This window comes from Netta rufina (assembly GCF_964035555.1).
Source record: "Netta rufina genome assembly, chromosome: 26".
NCBI lineage: Eukaryota > Metazoa > Chordata > Aves > Anseriformes > Anatidae > Netta > Netta rufina.
The window spans coordinates 3945714-3962688 of record NC_140150.1 but is presented as its reverse complement, the minus strand read 5'-3'; the positions used below and the strand labels follow the sequence as shown (position 1 = coordinate 3962688).

Below are 16975 nucleotides of genomic sequence, written 5' to 3'. Positions count from 1 at the left end.
CCCCTGCTTGGGGCTCTGCTGAGAGCCCCCCACCTCCACCCATGCCCCCCAAGAGTGCTGCCAGCGGCGGGGCCCGGGGCTTTGTGACCCTGCTCTTAGCCTGACTCCAGATATTTTGGCAAATGGCTCTGAGATCCGCCAGCCGGAGCAGAGGATGTGACGTTGAGGATGTCGCTTTAGGACGGGCCACGGCTGCTGCCTCTGCAGCGATTTGTGCTGACAGCCGGGGGGGGGTTATGGTAATGCCTCACCACGCGGCAGCCGACGCCGTGTGATGTGTCCAGCAGAAGTAATGAGGTCTCGGCCATCGGAGACCTCATTTCGGCTCTTGGCGAGGCGAAGGCTGTCTGGGAAACGCAGCTGAAATTTGCTGCGCGGATTATGAAGCGTGTGGACGAGCAGGGGGAGCAAGGGGAGCGGCCACCCGGCAGCGCTGCAAACCCAGGGGCCGCACAGGGGGCTTTTGGGGGTCCCCCTCCACGCTTTTGGGGCACCAGCAAAGTGTGGTGCGAAGAGTACAGGACGCACGACAAAGCCCTGGTGCTGGAGCGGGAGATGTGGTGCTAAAAACAAAGGGATTTATTTAGGGGGGCGGTGGGGATGGATGGAGCTGTCGCACCCAGGTTCGCACAGGCGGTGTGGAGCTGTGCTCCGTGCCGGGGCTCAGCAGAAGCTCAGCACCTCCCCGGGTTTCTGTGCCCCCTCGGACCCCATCCTCCTCCTCCTCCTCAGCTCTTGGGGCAGCAGTGCCATGGGTCTCCCCCACGTGGCTCTAACCCTGCTCCCCCCTTGCTGTGCCTTGCAGCCACAATGAAAGGCGGAACACGTTCCTGCACCCAGTGACGGGCCAGGTCCCAGAAGAAAACTCAAGACTGGACTTGCAGAAGTAGGTTGGCGCCCACCTCCCCCGGTCTGGGGACCGAGGCAGGCTCGGGGCATGGAGGGGGAGATTTGGGTGCTTGGGGTGGAGATTTGGGGGGTCTGGCTCCTGCAAGGTGGCCGTGCTGACCGCAGATCTGTGCCACAGACCGACCTTGGACATGTCAAGCAAAGCAGGTGGCAAGCGCCCGGCGACCAGCAGCAGCAGCGAGCCCTCCAACCACGCCATGGTGTCAGAGGTGCCCCCGGAGCGCCCCGGAGGCCGGGTGAGTGCCTGGAGCCACACGGCACGGCAGGCGGTGGTGGTGGAGACGGGGTGCTGGGGGTCCCCCAGGGCGCTGAGCGCCTCCTCTCCCCCTCTGCAGGCATCGCGCCCCTCCCGCAAGGGCATCGCCTTCGGGAAGCGCTCCAACTCCATGAAGAGGAACCCCAACGCTGCCGTGACCAAAAGTGGCTGGCTCTACAAGCAGGTACCCGGCTGCCCCTGATGCTCCATCCCCAGAATGTGCCTCCCCCTCTGCGCCCAGGTGCTGGCCACCCTTGGGTGCACGTCACCCTTGGGTGCGCATCTCCCGCGGTCTCACCGCTCCTCTCTCGCAGGCCAGCTCGGGGGTGAAGCAGTGGAACAAGCGCTGGTTCGTGCTGGTGGATCGCTGCCTCTTCTACTACAAAGGTATGTTTTTGGGGGGCTGCTCGCTTCTGGGGGCGCTTGCCACGCCAGGGTTAACGCCTCCCTGGCAGCTCGCTGCACTCACCCTGGCAGCCGAGGGTGAGCATGAATTATTGAGCAGGCTGTTGTGCGAGCCGAGCTGAGCAGCGTTTGCTGGCGAAGCAACAGGAAGGCAGAGCTTTCCTACAGGTGGGCTGCCCGCCCGAGCAGCCCCGTGCCGGCACGGGCAGGATCGATGGGGCCGTGTCCCCAAAACGAAGCTGGAGGGTCTCACCGTGCGCCTAACCCCCCTGGTTTCCCACCAGACGAGAAGGAGGAGAGCATCCTGGGCAGCATCCCCCTCCTCAGCTTCCGCGTGGCGGCCGTGCAGCCCTCCGACAACATCAGCAGGAAGCACACCTTTAAGGTCAGTGCCCGAGCGCGGGGGCTGAGGGGACCCCCAGGACGGTGCCGGGGCAGCGGCGATGCTTGCAGGGTCCCCGCTGCGCCCTCCCCTTGCTTCCTTGGTGCTGGTGCGTGGAGCAGAGCCAAGCCGCGGAGAGAGGGGACTGCAGTAACCCCCCCCGACATCCCCCGTGTCTTCTGCTGGGGAAACTGAGGCAGGCAGGGGGTGCAGCAGCATCAGCCGCCGTCCCTAGCCCAGGGAGGCTGGGTGCTTGGGGTAGTGCTCGCTGGCTGTGCCAAAACCAAGCAGGCTCCTTCCTGCTCCTGAGCGTGGCAGGAGCTACATGACCCGCTCCTCTCCGTGCCCTCGGTGCTTGTGTCCCCGTGGGAACCCACGGATAAATAGAAACAGGGACTCAAACCGCCCGGTGCTGCGCTAGGATGAGGCATCTCCACAGCCCTCATCTGCGTGCGTGGGCTTCCAGCCACAGCACCCAGGGGTTCCCTCCGTGCCACTGCTCCAGCACCTTGGGTACCGCTTTGGGTACCCCTTGGAAGAGGGGACGGGGTCCCAGAGGGCCCCGAAGCCAGGCGAGGGCTGCGCCCACGGTCCCCCCGCTGCGGTTTGACCCCTTGTCTGTGTTTCCTCCTCTCTCCGCGGGCGAGGATCCCCCCGGCCAGGAGGTCTCTGCGCTCCCTTCGGCCACGCCAGCACCCCGCCACCAGCTAGGTAGTATCTGCTTGTGTTTCTGATGCATGCAGAGGGCGAGGGGTGACCCGCATGCTTCACTCACCCCGCTCCCACTAATCCAGGGCAGGAATCGGTGCGGTTTTATGTTTTATCTCTTGCTCTGGCTGCAGAGCCTTCGAGGTAGGAGGCTGCAGGGTCTGGAGGAGCCGGGCAGGAGGTGTCCCTGCCCCCTGCAGCTGGGGAAAATGGAAACCCAAGGGAGGGTTTTAACCAACTCCCCCTTCCCCCCTTTTTATTTTTTTTTTAAATTTTAAATTATTTGACCCCAAAAAGTTTTCCAGGGAAAAAAACTACTTTTTTTTTTTTTTTTTTTTTTAATTATTATTTTCTTCCTCCTTGCTGCCTCCCATCCCTTCCCAGAGAGAGGGAAGGTGGCTGCTTCAGAAAGGCCCTCAGCAGCCAAACCTGCCCTCCAGCTGCTGTAGCGTGGGGCGGAGGGTGGGCACTTACATCCTGGACCAAAAGCAAACCTTTTTTTCCCCAAAAAAAATTGTTCTCTGGGCCAAGAAGCCACCTTCCCTTAGCCCTGCATGACCAATAACGCTCCAGCCAGCGCTGCTGCTCTCGATGGGATGTGTCCCCCCTTGGCTGCCTCTGGGCACCCCAGGGCACCCCCAAAATGCTGGGGCGCAGCTCCTGGGGGAAGGAAGGGCTGGTCCCCAGCATCACGGAGGGCGAGGGCATGGCTGCGAGCCCAGGGGACGAGGGATCCTGGATCTGCCCGCAGAGCCTTCATCCCGCCCGGTGCTGCTGAGGACGCTCCTGGGGACCGAGGAGGCTTCTCCCGCGGCACCAGGACCTCGTGCCGGGGTGGAGAAGGAGCTCTCACTCTCCTGTCTGTCTCTCTCCCCACTTCTGTGCCCCCCTGCAGGTGACTGTGTGCTGGGTGGAGGAGGTGCCGGCGAGTAACGGGCAGTCCCTGTCTCCCCAGGCCGAGCACGCCGGCATCCGGACCTACTTCTTCAGCGCCGAGAACACGGAGGAGCAGGAATCCTGGATCCAAGCCATGGGCGAAGCCGCCCGGGTGCAGATCCCCCCCACCCAGAGGTCAGAGCGCTGCACGGGGCTGGGGGGCACCCCTCGGCCTCTTGGAGGGGTGGAGGGGGCCGTGCGCCACGGCTGGGACCTCTTGGAGCACGGGGTCCCTGAGCAGAACGGAGCTGGGGGAGCATCAGCCCCCCAAGGCTGAGGGAGGGCTGGGGGACTGCTGGCACCCCGGGGGTGTTGCAGGGGGAGGGTAATGCTCTTTTGTGTCTCCACGGCCTCCAGACACGAGAAGACAGACTCGGAAAACATCCCTCCCAGCAAGCACCACCACCACCGCAACGCCGTGCACCGCGAGCACCCCAAGGCCGACCCCGACGCCAAGACCCGGGGTGAAGGCGACGGCCGGGGCTCGGAGAAGATGGAGAGGAAACCGGAGAGGATGGAGAGCAAGAAGGAACCCTTGGCCAAAGCCAACGGCATCGCGGGGCAGGAGATGCCCTCGGAGCCCGGCAGCCCTTACCCCGAGGGACCCCGGGTGCCACCGAGCGCGGAGAGGCCGACGCAGCCCAACGGGTGGCCCTACTCTTCCCCCAGCCGCCCCGGCAGCACCGCCTACCCCCCGCCCGATGGGGAGAGCGCTGCCCACCGCCGCAGCTTTGCTCCCCGCACCAACCCCGAGAAGATCGCCCAGCGCAAGAGCTCCATGACGCAGCTGCAGCAGTGGGTGAACCTGCGCCGGGGCAACGTGCCCCCCGAGGAGCTGCGGAGGTGAGGGCTGCGGGGGGCGTGGACCCCGCTCCTTTTTTTTTGGGTGATGTTCCGGGAATGTTTTTCCTCTTTATCCCCTCCTGGGGTCAGCAAATCTGCTGCATGCTGTGTGGAGGACACCCCCAAAAGCCAAGCAGGGCGAATTTTGGAGGGGGGCCACCACGGGGACCACAGGAGCACAGACACCACCTTTCCAACGCTTTCCCACAGCTGCGTGCTACGAGGATTTCCTTGCCTCTGGGACCATCCCCCTCTCATTTTTTCTCACTTCCCTCCCAGCCCCACCAGGTTTTACCCCGTCTCTCGCCGGGTGCCCGACTACTACTCGCCCTACTCACCCCAGTACCCCGAGGACTACCAGTACTACCCGCCCGGCGTGCGCCCCGACAGCATCTGCTCCATGCCCGCCTACGAGCGCGTGAGCCCGCCCTGGGCGCTGGACGACAAGCGCCCCTCTTTCCGCAACGGGGGCCCCTACCAGCTCCGGGAGTGGAAGGAGCACCCCGCTTTTGGCCGCCAGGACGTCCCGCTCTGGCTCGCCGGCCCCGGCAGGCAGCCGGCTTATTTCGACGAGGTGGACGCCGCCTCGGGGTCCCTGCGGCGCATGTCGCTGCAGCCCCGCTCCCGCTCCGTGCCGCGCTCGCCCAGCCAGGGCTCCTACACCCGGGCTCGCGTCTACTCCCCCGTCCGCTCGCCCAGCGCCCGCTTCGAGCGGCTGCCGCCCCGGGGAGAGGAGATTTACGCTGACCCCGCCGCCTTCATGATGAGGAGGTCCATCAGTTCGCCCAAGGTAAGCGCCCGTCGCTGCTGGGGCGTGCGAGGATGGAGGGGACCGAAGTTGGGGACGTCAGGGTGGGGATGGTGCAGCACAGTCTGCGCCTTTTGGGCGCACATCCTGGCCTCAGGATGCCACCGAGTCCTTGGTGCGCAGGAGCTGGTTGGCTTTAGGTCCTCCCTTCCAGCCCTGCCAGGAGGGAACAAGCACAATTTGGGTGCCCCTGCGCTGCTGCGAGGCTGGAGAGATGGGGCAGGAGGGGAGCTTGGGGCCCCCATGAGCAAGGCGACCCCAAGCAGAGCGCTCTGCTGTCCCTATATTGCTGCTGCACCCCTCAAAACCCTGCTGCAGGGCTGGGGGTCTGCACAGGGTGGGCAAGATGTGTCCTGAGCCCCTGCAGTCTCTCTGAGCAGCAAAGAGGGGATGGGGGAGGCATCGTGTGCCCCTCACCAGTCCCTGGGGTTTATTGGGGTCTCCTCTCTCCCCAGTACGACTACCTGGGCGACAGGCGGCCCGTCCCCGCGGGGATGTTCCCGTACCACTACCCAGCATCTCCCACGGTCCACGACAAAATGGTACGTGCGCTGCTGGCACCGACGGGTGGGCTTGGTGGGGGCCGCAAGGACAGGGGGGTCACAGCTCGGGGCACCCTGCTTTGGATGGGTGAGGAGGAGGCGCCTGCTCCAGGAGCAGCTCTGTGGGTTGGAGAGGGGCTGCGCTGGGCAGGGCAGGACTGCTGGTGTCTCCAGTCCCTCCTAGCCCCCCTTGGACCCCCCCATACATCCCGCAATGCCCAGCTTGTCACCGCTGGGGCTGTTCCCCTGGGGATGGGGTGAGGCTGGCGCGCTCCCTGCACCTCTCCCCTCCTTGCTTCCTCACTTTTTGGCTACCGCTGCTGCTTGGCCCTCAACTGCATTTTTTCCCCCTGGAGCATGGAGCTGGGGGTGGGGGGCGACCAGCAGGTGTCCCCCCCCTGTGTGCAGCCCAATCCCGCAGGGCAGGAGCAGCCATTGCAGGAGGGAGAAGCCTAAATTGTCATGAGCTATCCATGCTGCCATCCATCCTCACCAGCGGAGCCCCAAGGACGGGGACCTGCTGCTTCCAGCCGGGAGGAGAGCAGGGTCTGGGCTCCTGCAGCACGTCCCCGGCCGCCCTCCCCGTTTGGGGCAGAGGAGGTGGCCCCTCGCTTCCCCAGCCCAGAGGTTCTTCGCATTTCTGCAGCCTTCACCTAACCGCTTTGCTTCTTCTTTTATGTGTTTTGTGTGTTCGTTTCTTGCCGCATGCCTGCTGGCTCCCGGTAGGATGAACTTTTAGACCTGCAGTTGCAAAGAAACCTAGAGTATTTGGACCAGCAGGTAGGCAGAGCTGGCTGCGAGCCTCACGCTGCTTCTGTCCCCGTCTGCCCTGTCCCCAGCGGCGTCCCCTTCCTCCCCAGCACCGCATCTCTTCCCCTAACATCCATCCTCACCCCTCTTGGCATTAAAGCAGCACGCGTTGTCTTTGCTTTGCTTCCTCCATCCTTCCCCTCTGTAGGGTCGCTCGTTGCTTGGCAGAGAACCCCCCAATAGTGCCTTCTGTGGGGTGTGCTGGAGCCGGCGGGGCGGTGCGGGATGTCCCCGCGCCCCACAGTGCCTCCGGCATCGGTGTGAGCCCAGCTGCTGCCAAAATGATGAACCAGGGCACCCAGCGAGGGGCTGTGAGCCCCTGCAGGTGGCTGGGTTGGGGTATGGAGGTGCTTGGTGCTCGCCCAGGACCCCCGCAGGAGGGTGAGCAAGGCGTGCAGCCAGGCGAGGTGGTTTTGGTGACGCTCTCGCCCCGCGCCTCCTCGGAGGCGAGAGGTTTGATGCAGGGCTGGGGGCAGGAGCCTGCTGGGACTGGCACCGAAGCAGCAGCTCCCGGGATTTTGCATGCCAAGGGGGGTTTGGAGAGAAGCCAGGAGCTGACTTCATCCCGGGGGCAAGGGGAGGGAAAGCCTGGGAGGCAGCTGCAGGAGCAAGGGGGGTGAAAAGCGCGGGCACGGCTGAAATCAGAGAGGGGGACGGGAGCCATCGGCCGCTGCTGCCGCCCGGCACTTGCTTGCACTGAGGGAGCTGCTCCAGAGACAATCTCATTAGTCTGCAAATCCCCATCGGTGCAGTAATCACCAAGATCTGTGTCTGCCTTGGAGCAGAGCCAAGGACAAGCAGGAGCGCTCGGTGCACTGAAAGCTCTCTGGATTATTTCACAGCCATCGGCAGCAACGCTCGGTCTCCGCGACGCTTCAAAATGCTCCCTAAAAAGGCTTTCCATCTCCTCCTCCTCTCCTGCTGACCTCTGGAGAGACTAATTCAGAGGGATGTTGTCGAGTAGCTCTTTTAAAACAGTTTGCTACTTCATTTTTGCTCTCCTCGCTTGTCTGGAGAGCTGCACTGGCTGCAGTCAGGGGCTGGCTGCGCCCCACCTCACTGACCGGCCCCAAACTGGGGGGGCTGGTCCTGGATCCGTGCTTCAGCTGCCCTCATCCCCTGGTCCTCAGGGGTTGTGGCTGTGAGGGCATCCTCTGCCTCTCATCTTCGGGCACCTGCAGTGTTTCTGCGTGCTGCTGTCCCTGCAGGAGGGCTCTGCTGCTTGAGGCCACGGGGCTGGAGCGGGGGACCCTGCTGTCCCCCCGAGGCTGCGGTCCCCTCCGTACCCAGAGCGTGTCTGTGCTCACGGGCAGGACGTGAGCTGTCTGTCGTTGGGCCCGTCTGTCTGTCTGTCTGGGGCCACGCTGTGCGTCGCGGCCGTGGGCGTCTCTGTGCGTGCTGTGTCTGTGCGTGCCGTTGGCTGCAGCCCAGCTCGGAGCTGGCTCGGGTGGATCTGTGTTTCCCTCTCCTCCCTACAAAGTTTTCAGCCCTCAGGATGCTCTTGACTGCCCCAGACAGGGCAGCAGCAGCCTGGGGCAGCTGTTTCCTCGTGGCTCGAGCACCTGGGACATCTCTCGGAGGTGGCACCTTGCAGCACGATGCCCTGACGGGTCCTGGACAGAGCGGCACCGGTGGCACCCGAGCGCACGCGCGTCTCCGCTGACCTCTGAAATTTCCTTCCCTGTCTGTCGCAGATGAGCGAGAGCGAAACCCTGATCAGTATGGTGAACAGGATGGTGGAGACCTCCTCCCCTAGGGCTCAGCTCTACATGCAAGTAAGCCTTTGGCCACCGGGCTGGCCCGGCCGCTCGTGCATGGCAGGCCACCTCAGCCGCGCCACGCACCATCCCCGAGGTCACCTCCTGCCATCTCCGCTCATGCAAGCTCCAGCATCCATGCGGCGCCGGCACATCACGCTCTGGGGGCCCTGCTAGTCCATCCCAGGCTTTGCTAATCCATCCATGAGCCATTGCAACGCCGTCAATCCTTGTCCCGAGAGCACGAGGTGGGGACTCTGCGGTCCCGAGCCCTCGTTCAGGCGCTTTGCTCGCCGTTGTGTTGAAGAGGCAAGGAGAAGGTGGATCCGGAGGAATCCAGCCCGAGGATCTTAAAGCAAAGCAATACCTCCGGTGTCGAGGAGAGGAAGCAGCCTGCTACCCCACGAGGCTGTGGCACGCTTCTCTCCTCTTGCCTGGAGTCTGGAGAGGCTGCAAAAGCATGGGGGAGCCCCATTCAGCGTGGGGTGCAGCTCCAAATGTGGGTGCATCGAGTCACCCGGCAGCCAGAGTGGCCGTGGGGCCCTGGTGCTGCTGGCACTCGGTGCCACGAGCAGGGCAGGATCGGGCCAGACCTGGGCAGGCATCTCTTGGATGTGTGACCGGGCAATCACTGGCGTTTCTTGGGGAAGGGAAGGTGCCTGTTCCCATCCCCGGGCCAGGGGAGCGGGGATGCGCTGCAGGGTGAAGACAGAGCAGCTGCGGTGCTTTTGTTGGCCGGGCTCCCTGCTCGGAGGCAGCAGGAGCCACATCTGCCAGACCGTGCCGCGAGCTGAGCCGGGCATTTCCCAGGTCCGGGTCTATTTGCATTGTCCTGTGGTTTTAAATCACTCTAAAGTAGCGTCTTGCTTTCTAGCAATAATGATCCCCTTCTTCCTATCTTATGCCTTTCATCTCGAGATCTTGGAGGCATTTAATTGGTGAGGTCCCATTAGTAATTTAGATTTCCAGGAAAGGAAAATGACTCACAGAGAAGCTGGATGGTAAACAGGTCCTGATGTGGCGGCTGATTTATAGGTGCTTCTACTCCACTAAATGGGATTACAGCTTAATCTTCCTGCCTTTGTTTCCCTGCCTGTGAAACGGTGGCAGCTGGATGCCAGGCAGTTAATGATTCACGAGACATCTCTCCAGCCCAGCTCTCGGCGTCTGGCGGAGAGCTCGTCTCCAGTTAACTCCTGCTGCTGATGGGCACCACTGGGGCTGGGAATGGGGAGGAGGCTGAGCCTTCCCCCACCCCGTGCTGCCTCTGGGGACCTGGCCCTCGTTTCTCCTTCCGCAAGGACCTGGAGAGGGGCTGCTGGCCGGCTGCAGCCTCTCCTCCCCGAGGGGCTCCTGGCAGCACACAGCCCCCGGTGCCAGGCTCACCCTGCGCTCTGCTTGCAGGTGACGCCCTTCCCCGAAGCCTACAGGGAGCCTCTGCACGCCTACAAGATAAGCGAGCAAGACACCGATGTAAGAGCAAATGCCCGTGCTGCGTGTCCTCCCTCTGCCCCTCACCCTACGTGTCCTGTCCCTTGCAATGAGCCCGGCAGGCTGGAAACCCCCCCTTGGCCCAGACATCGTCCCAGTTACCCAACCCCGAGGGCTGTGCCCTGGCTGCATCCCATCTCTCCCATCGCTGCTGGGCTCTCACCCTTCCCTTATTTTCTCTTTCCTGCCCGGGAGCAGAAGCTGCTGGGGAAGCTGTGCGAGCAGAACAAGGTGCTGCGGGAGCAGGAGAGGCTGGTGCAGCAGCTCCGAGCGGAGAAGGTTCGTGGTGCACGCAGGCTGGGGACAGCTCAGGGGGCACATTTGTGGGCTGGGAGGGGGTGGATTGCATGGTCCCAGTGGTCTCCATGCATTAATGGCCCATTAAGGATCAGGAAATGCCCCGGTGAGTGCTCTCACGGCTGCATCGCCTCCTTGTGCCCCCCAGGAGAGCCTGGAGAGCGCCCTGATGGGGACGCACCAGGAGCTGGAGATGTTCGGCAGCCAGCCAGCTTATCCGGAGAAGCTGCTGCACAAGAAGGAATCGCTGCAGAACCAGCTCATCAACATCCGCGTCGAGCTCTCGCAGGCCAGCACGGTACGGGGCTCCCCCTCCACCATGCTCCCTATCCCCATTCCTGCCCCTTTCCCCATCCCCGTCCCCATCCGTCCTTCCCGGAGCAGCCGGCTGAGCTCCGTGCCCGTGGCTGCTGCCCAAACCCCTCCGACTCCCCCGCCCCACAGGCTTTGGCCAACAGCACCGCTGAGTACGAGAGCCTGGAGAGCGAGGTGTCCGCCCTGCACGACGACCTCTGGGAGCAGCTGAACCTCGACATCCAGGTGAGCGGGACCCCAGCAGCCCCAGGAGCCCCCCAGCAGCCCCAGCTGGTGCAGGATGAGGTCCCCTGGTTCCTTCAGCCCTCTGATCCCACAAGGAGCCGGTCTGCAAGCGGCTGCAGGACGTGGCAGCAGGGATGGGACGCGGCTGGGATGGGACACAGCAGGGCTGGTTGCGGGGCTGGCAGCACTGGGAGCCTCTCTGACCGCTGCTTTTCACCCCTGCAGAACGAAATGGTCAACAGGCAGATCCAGAAGGAGATCTGGCGGATCCAGGACGTGATGGAGGGGCTGAGGAAGAACAACCCGTCCCGCGGCACCGACACCGCCAAGCACAGAGGTGAGCAGGCTCGGTCCCTGCCCTGCATGGCACAGCCACCAGCATGCCACAGCTTGGGGCATCCCCCGTGACAGGCACTCACTCGGAGAGGCTGTGCTGTGGTGCACGTGCTTATTTCTGCTTTTTTTTTGCTTTTTTTTTTTTTTTTTTTTTCCCTGCAGTGGCCATCGGCCCCTCGGGCACGTACAGCTCCAACAGCCCCGCCAGCCCCCTGAGCTCGGCCAGCCTCACCAGCCCCCTCAGCCCCTTCTCCCTCGTCTCCGGCTCCCAGGGCTCGCCCACCAAGCCGGGTCCCAGCGAGGTGAGTGAGCCGGGGTGTCCCCAGGGAGCCCCGAGTCCTCGCTGGGGCACCGGGTTCGCATGTGGCTCTGCCTGGGGGCACGTCCCTGGGCTGTGGGGTCTCCTGGTGACGTCTGGGTCCGTGCCCCTCACAGGGGCTGTGTCAGGGCTCCTGCACCGAGCATCCTGAAGGCTGGGAGTTGCTCAGCTCCAGGGCCAGCTCCTGCTGCCACCGCAGTCACTGCACCCACTGACCTCACCTGCATCCGTGGGAAGTTCAGGGTGGAACCTGGGGACTCCCCAAAGCTGCCCTGGCTGCACCAAGGCGATGCCAATGTCTCCTGATAGCCCTGAGCTCGGGGAGGGTCCCTCCAGCTGACCCCAGCCCTGCCTGGCCCCGCTGCGCATGGGAGATGGGAAAAGTCCCCCCGTGGATGGGGACACAGAAGTGCAGGACCGAAGGAGCAGCCGCCAGCTGCTCTCCCTCCTCCTCTCCCCGGCCTTCCGCTGTGTTTTGTCTCGTGCTCTCTCTAACTCTCTTTTCCTTCCCGTCTCTCAGTTTCTCTGCTCTCACGCCTAACGCTCCTCTCCACCCCAGGAACCCGGCCCGCCTCGACCTCCCCTCCCCAAGTCGTACGTCCCCCTGGAGCCTCCTCCGACCGTCCCTCCGCTCCCTAGCGAGAGCCGCCCCTGGCCGTACCCCACCTCCCCTTCCTGGCAGCGAGGCGGCGAGGCGCAGAGGGGACAGGTACCAAAACCTCTCCCGAGCAGCCCCGAGAAGAGCAGCCCCTTCCCTCCCTCCTCGACACGTCGGGGACCAGGCAGGGACAGCGTGGAGGTGGCACTCAGCTAGGGGACGGCGGCACGTGGCACCGTTCCGCCTCTCCAAGGGGCGCAGTGGGCACTGACCCCAAGGCAGCTTCACCAGGGCCTCTCCAGGTCCCCGCCACCCTCCCACAACACCCGTGTGGATGCTCAGGACTGGGACAGGCTCCTCTCGGGTAGCTGGAGGTGTAAATCTGCTGCAGCCCCAGCCTCTCTGCTTGCCTCTGCCCTCTCCTCTCTCGCTGTCCTTCTGTGGCACCACTCCCTGCTGCGCCAGGGGCCGGAGAGCTCGGCCGGCCTGGGGTGACCGCGTGTGCAAACCCAAACCTGGAGGTTCCTGGCACCATCTCAGCCGTGTTCCCAGCTGGAAATGGGGCCACGTTTGGAGTTTGGGAGGCAGAAGTGTCCTCGCAGCTGGGTGGCCCTGGGAGGGGTCAGGATGCATGCGTGTGGGGCTGTAAAAACAAAATCTGCACTGAGCCGGGAATGATGATGGACCCGAGTGTGAGTGTCAGCAGAGCGTGCTCAGGGTGCAGGAGGGAAAGGACCCCAAAAACAGCCCTCAGCTCGCCCCCTGCTGCTGCCCAGTGCCTGCCCCAGCTCCTGCCCTCATGGGACCCAGTCCCCTCCTGTAGGCAGGGGCTCAGCACAGAGCACCTCCAGCCCAGAGCGCCTGGGTGCCCCCTCCAAGTCGTGTCAGGACCAACCCCCTGCAGAAAGCTTTTCCAACACGGGGCTGTGTCACCAGGACACCGAGGGGTGCCTGGCCACGAGCTGCAGAGCCCTCCCAGCCCGTGTCCCCGCTGAAGGAGCACGCTTTGGGTGCACTGGCGGTCTGCTTGGCCAGCATCCGTGTGCCCCAGGAGCATGTCTGGGGCCGTGTGTCCCCCCCGGGGCAGTGTGTGTGTGTGTTCCCAGGCAGAGCATGGCTGCCCAGCAGGGTCATGGCTCACCGGGGACCTTTTTTTGCCCCTGCAGCCCAAGCCGAGCTTCGAGCAGAGCAAGAAGGAGACGCAGCGAGCGGCTGCCCCCACTGCCCCCACCGAGGGGCCGCTGGGCAGGCAGGAGCAGGAGGCAGAGAAGCAAGCGGCTCTCAACAAAGGTACGGTGCTGGCCCTGCAGGTCCTGCTCCAGCAGGCTCCCCAAGCCTGCCCTGGCCATGGGGAAATCTCTGCACAAGGGTCTCCAGCTCTTCCCCAGCACCGCACGTGGCTGGGACCCTGCCCCCCGTCCCTGGGGATGCTCAGCCTGGTGTTTCTCTGTCCTGCAGTGGGCATCGTGCCCCCCCGAACCAAGTCTCCGCCGGAGGAGGAGGTGGTGCCTGCGGGCAGCATGCTGAGGAGGAGCGCCGGCGGAATGGCCAACGGGCTGGGATCCAAGGCATGGCCCATGGCGAGGGGTTGGGGCCGGGTGGGCCGTGCCGGGCTGGCTGTGGGGGCTCTTCTGCAGCCCTGGTGCTGCTCTGCTCCCCAGTGCCATGGGGAGAGGGTGGGGGGAACAGTCGCTGCGTGGTTCTGCACCTCAGCACCCAGCTGGGAACCTCCCAGGCTCTGCGGGTGCCTCTCTTTGCCCCAGGGGAGGGCAGCCCCTTGCAGAGGGATGCAACACGGGCGGATGGGGTTGGGTCCAGCTCCGTTCAGGGGTATTTGACCACGGGGCTGGGCTCTCCTCCCCAGGAGAGGCCGAAGAGCGCCGTGTTTGCCAACGAGACGAAGGTGAAGATGAGCGTGGAGGAGCAGATCGACCGCATGAAGCGCCACCAGAGCGGCTCCATGAAGGAGAAGCGGCGCAGCCTGCAGCTGCTGGGCAGCCAGCAGCCCGACACCCCCGGCACGAAGGCACCCGCTTCCTACAAGGTGGTGAGTCCCTGCGCCAGCACTTCGCCCCCGGCACAGCGGGGTTTGCCTCGCAGGGGTGCTCCGAGCTCCCTGAAGGTGATGAAGGGGCAGAGGGGACACTGAGGGCCGTGGCAGGGGACAGTTTGCTGGTCCAGGGGGCTCAGCGGGGCTGGGGTCCCTCGTAGGTGCGCCGGCACCGCAGCATCCACGAGGTGGACATCTCGGACCTGGAGGCAGCGCTGCGCTCCGACGACCCCGGCAAGGTCCACGAGACGCCCCGGGAGGAGATCGCCCGGCTGCGCAAGATGGAGCTGGAGCCGCAGCACTACGACGTGGATATCAACAAGGAGGTGAGGCCAGGAGGGATGAGCACAGGCTTGGGGCATCCCCGCTGCCGGAGGGTCGATCCAATCCCTGCATCGTGCAGGATTCTGGAGCCAAAGCGAGTCCCTGTGCGGGTGGTGGGAGCTGGGGGAGGCCGGGGAGGGTGGGTGCTGGCGTGGGGATGCGTCCTGGTGGCCGGTGCTCAGCTCAGCCCCTGCTGCTGTCCCCCAGCTATCCACGCCGGACAAAGTCCTCATCCCCGAGCGGTACATCGAGCTGGAGCCCGACACGCCGCTCAGCCCCGAAGAGATGAAGGAGAAGCAGAAGAAGGTGGAAAGGATAAAAACCCTCATTGCCAAGTCCAGGTGAGGCTGCGGCACCCACAACCCACGTGCGCCCCTTCCCCGGCACCCCACTGCACCCCACCGCCAAGGCCAGCCCCGGGCACTGAAGTCCCCGCTGTCCCCACAGCCTGCAGAACGTCATCCCCCTGAGCGAGGGGGAGGTGGACGCCCCCCAGGACCCCGAAACGCAGCTGCAGGAGCAGGAGAAGAGGATAGAGATCTCGTGCGCACTGGCTGCTGAGGCGTCCCGCCGGGGCCGCATGCTCTCGGGTAAGGCACGGAGGGACACGGAGGGTCCTGGACGCCTGGCCAGCACCTTGCAGCCCTGCAGGAGAGGGCCTGAGGGTGCTGAACACGCAGGAGGAGTGGCCGCAGGGTGGAGCAGGCAGGTTGGGTGAGCAGCTCATGGCCTGGCCAGGCAGCAGAGCATGGCACAGGGAACCACCGCGCAGCAGGCGATGCCAGCTCGGCAAGCCAGGCGATGCCAGCGGCTGCCAGGGTGATGCCAGCCGTGTCTGGGGCCACCTTCCCCTGCAGCAGCACTGAGCAGCGTGGGATGGATCAGTCCATGTCAAAACCAATCTTCCTGCCCCACGTCCAAGGAAAGAAACCCAGCTCAGAGAGCACTCAGGGGCCGGGAAGCACCGGCGACGCACCGCGGTGCCCGAGCGAGCGCGGTGCCTTGTCCATGAGGAGCCCTGCGGGGAGCTCACGTGTGCCGGGCGCCGCTGTGGCTGTTTGTCCTGACCACGCTTGCTTCCTCCCTTCCTTCCTTCCTTCCTCTTCGTTTCCTCCCCTCCGCTAACCTGCCCGCTGGGAGCCTCCTGTCGCTGTGCCGCCTCTCCCCTCCCGCCGCCGCCAGCTTGTGTTCTTCACGCCCTTCTCCCATTTCTTGTTTCCAGCTCAATGCGCTACCCCAAGCCCTCCCACCTCCCCAGCCTCCCCGACTCCACCGACCAACCCCCTCTCGTCTGAACCATCCCGGGTCGCCGACAGCAGCCATTTTATGCGTGTCTGAGCCATGAAGTAAGCACCTTTTCTCTTGTTCTTCATCCCATCCTCTCCAGCCGGGGACGGGCGGGGGGCGCCTCTTCCCCCGGCCTCCTTTCCCACCCGGCGGCCGCCCATCGCTGCTTGCTCCAGCTAACATCTCCTGAGCCACGTCAGCCCCAACTCCTCCTATGGAACAAGTGCAAGTGCCCTGCGTGGTGTAGCCCCCCGTGTGGGCCAGCCACGGACCCCAGGCTGGGCACAGGGGCTGAGCCAGCTGCTGGCCCCGGGAGGTGCTGGGTACGGGGTTGAGACCTCGCAGGGTTTTCCTCTGAGCTGCTTTTGAGGGTCTGTGGGGAGCTCGTGGCTCATCCCCACTCTCCTTCCCCTCCAGCTCAAGCCCTGGCCGCTGCCAGCGCCGTCAAGTTCCACGGGGCCACGTTTTAGCGCGCCAACATACGCCCCGACTCGACACCGAACCTCTCCTCGGCCATCGTTTTTGGTTCTCCTGGACCCCTCCTTCCTTCCCACCAACGGCGAGACCCCCCCGGGATGGATGAGCGGGGAGATGTGGCACGGACGGCACCCGCTGCTCTGCCCCGTCCTGGAGGAGACGTGCGGGTGCTGGGAGTTGCTCTGCTGGAGCGTGGTCCCCAAGGACGGGGGGTCCCGAGCTGCCCGCTGGCACAGGGATGGATCTGTGGTGGCCTCGGTGCCGGGCTGGCTGGGACAGCCGTACAGGGGGGCATTTGCAGCAGTGGTCCTGGCACAGCCAGCCCTCCCCTTGCTGGGGCAGCCCTGGAGGAGCGCAGCACCCTCCGCCTCTCCGTGCGGATGTGTTGGCATCCCAAAAGTCTGCAGCTGGAGCTCAGCCATCCCACCGCGGGTGGTGCTCTCACCGCGCTCTGGAGGCTCCATCTCTGCTCTTTGGGTGCTCGCTGCCTTCCCTGTGCCCTCAAACTGCTTTTAGCATCCGTCTGGCTGGAGGGAGTCACCAGCAGAGCCTGGCAGCTCCATCACGCCTCGTGCCCGGGGCTCAGCAGAAGGAAGGAGGAGCTGTGCGGGGTCGGATGGAGAGGGGACGGGGAGGACACGGGGAGCTGGGACAGTGCGAGGGCTGCCCGGTGCGGTGCTGGCACGGAGCAGCAGGTCTGGGAAGGGACAGGGATGTTGGAAAGGAGCAGAGGAGCGGCACGAAGCCAGGGCTCGCTGGGCCGAGCAGGGATCTGTGCGGGTGGCTGGGGACGGTGCCAAGAAAGGGACCGGGTTTGGGCCACGAGCAGCAGTGGGGTTTGTCCTCAGTGTGCTCCTACGAACAGCGACGCTTTGCCTGTGGTCACCCCCAGCACCCATG

The 16975-nt window shown here is 64.6% G+C and overlaps 1 protein-coding gene across 1 annotated transcript; it reads left to right on the top strand.

The window, feature by feature from the left end:
- Positions 1–1040: 1040 nt before the first annotated feature.
- PLEKHA6 (pleckstrin homology domain containing A6) lies at positions 1041–15649 on the top strand (the record flags this gene model as incomplete). The annotated part of the gene is made up of 21 exons (XM_084301946.1): positions 1041–1145; positions 1245–1349; positions 1480–1552; positions 1855–1955; positions 3616–3803; positions 3954–4439; positions 4719–5229; positions 9761–9829; positions 10046–10126; positions 10293–10442; positions 10589–10684; positions 10910–11021; positions 11183–11322; positions 11899–12048; positions 13104–13227; positions 13396–13505; positions 13802–13984; positions 14149–14313; positions 14519–14652; positions 14759–14901; positions 15534–15649. The coding sequence occupies 21 exons, from the start codon at positions 1041–1043 to the stop codon at positions 15647–15649; spliced, it is 3342 nt and encodes a 1113-aa protein (XP_084158072.1).
- Between the last annotated feature and the right edge of the window lie 1326 nt (positions 15650–16975).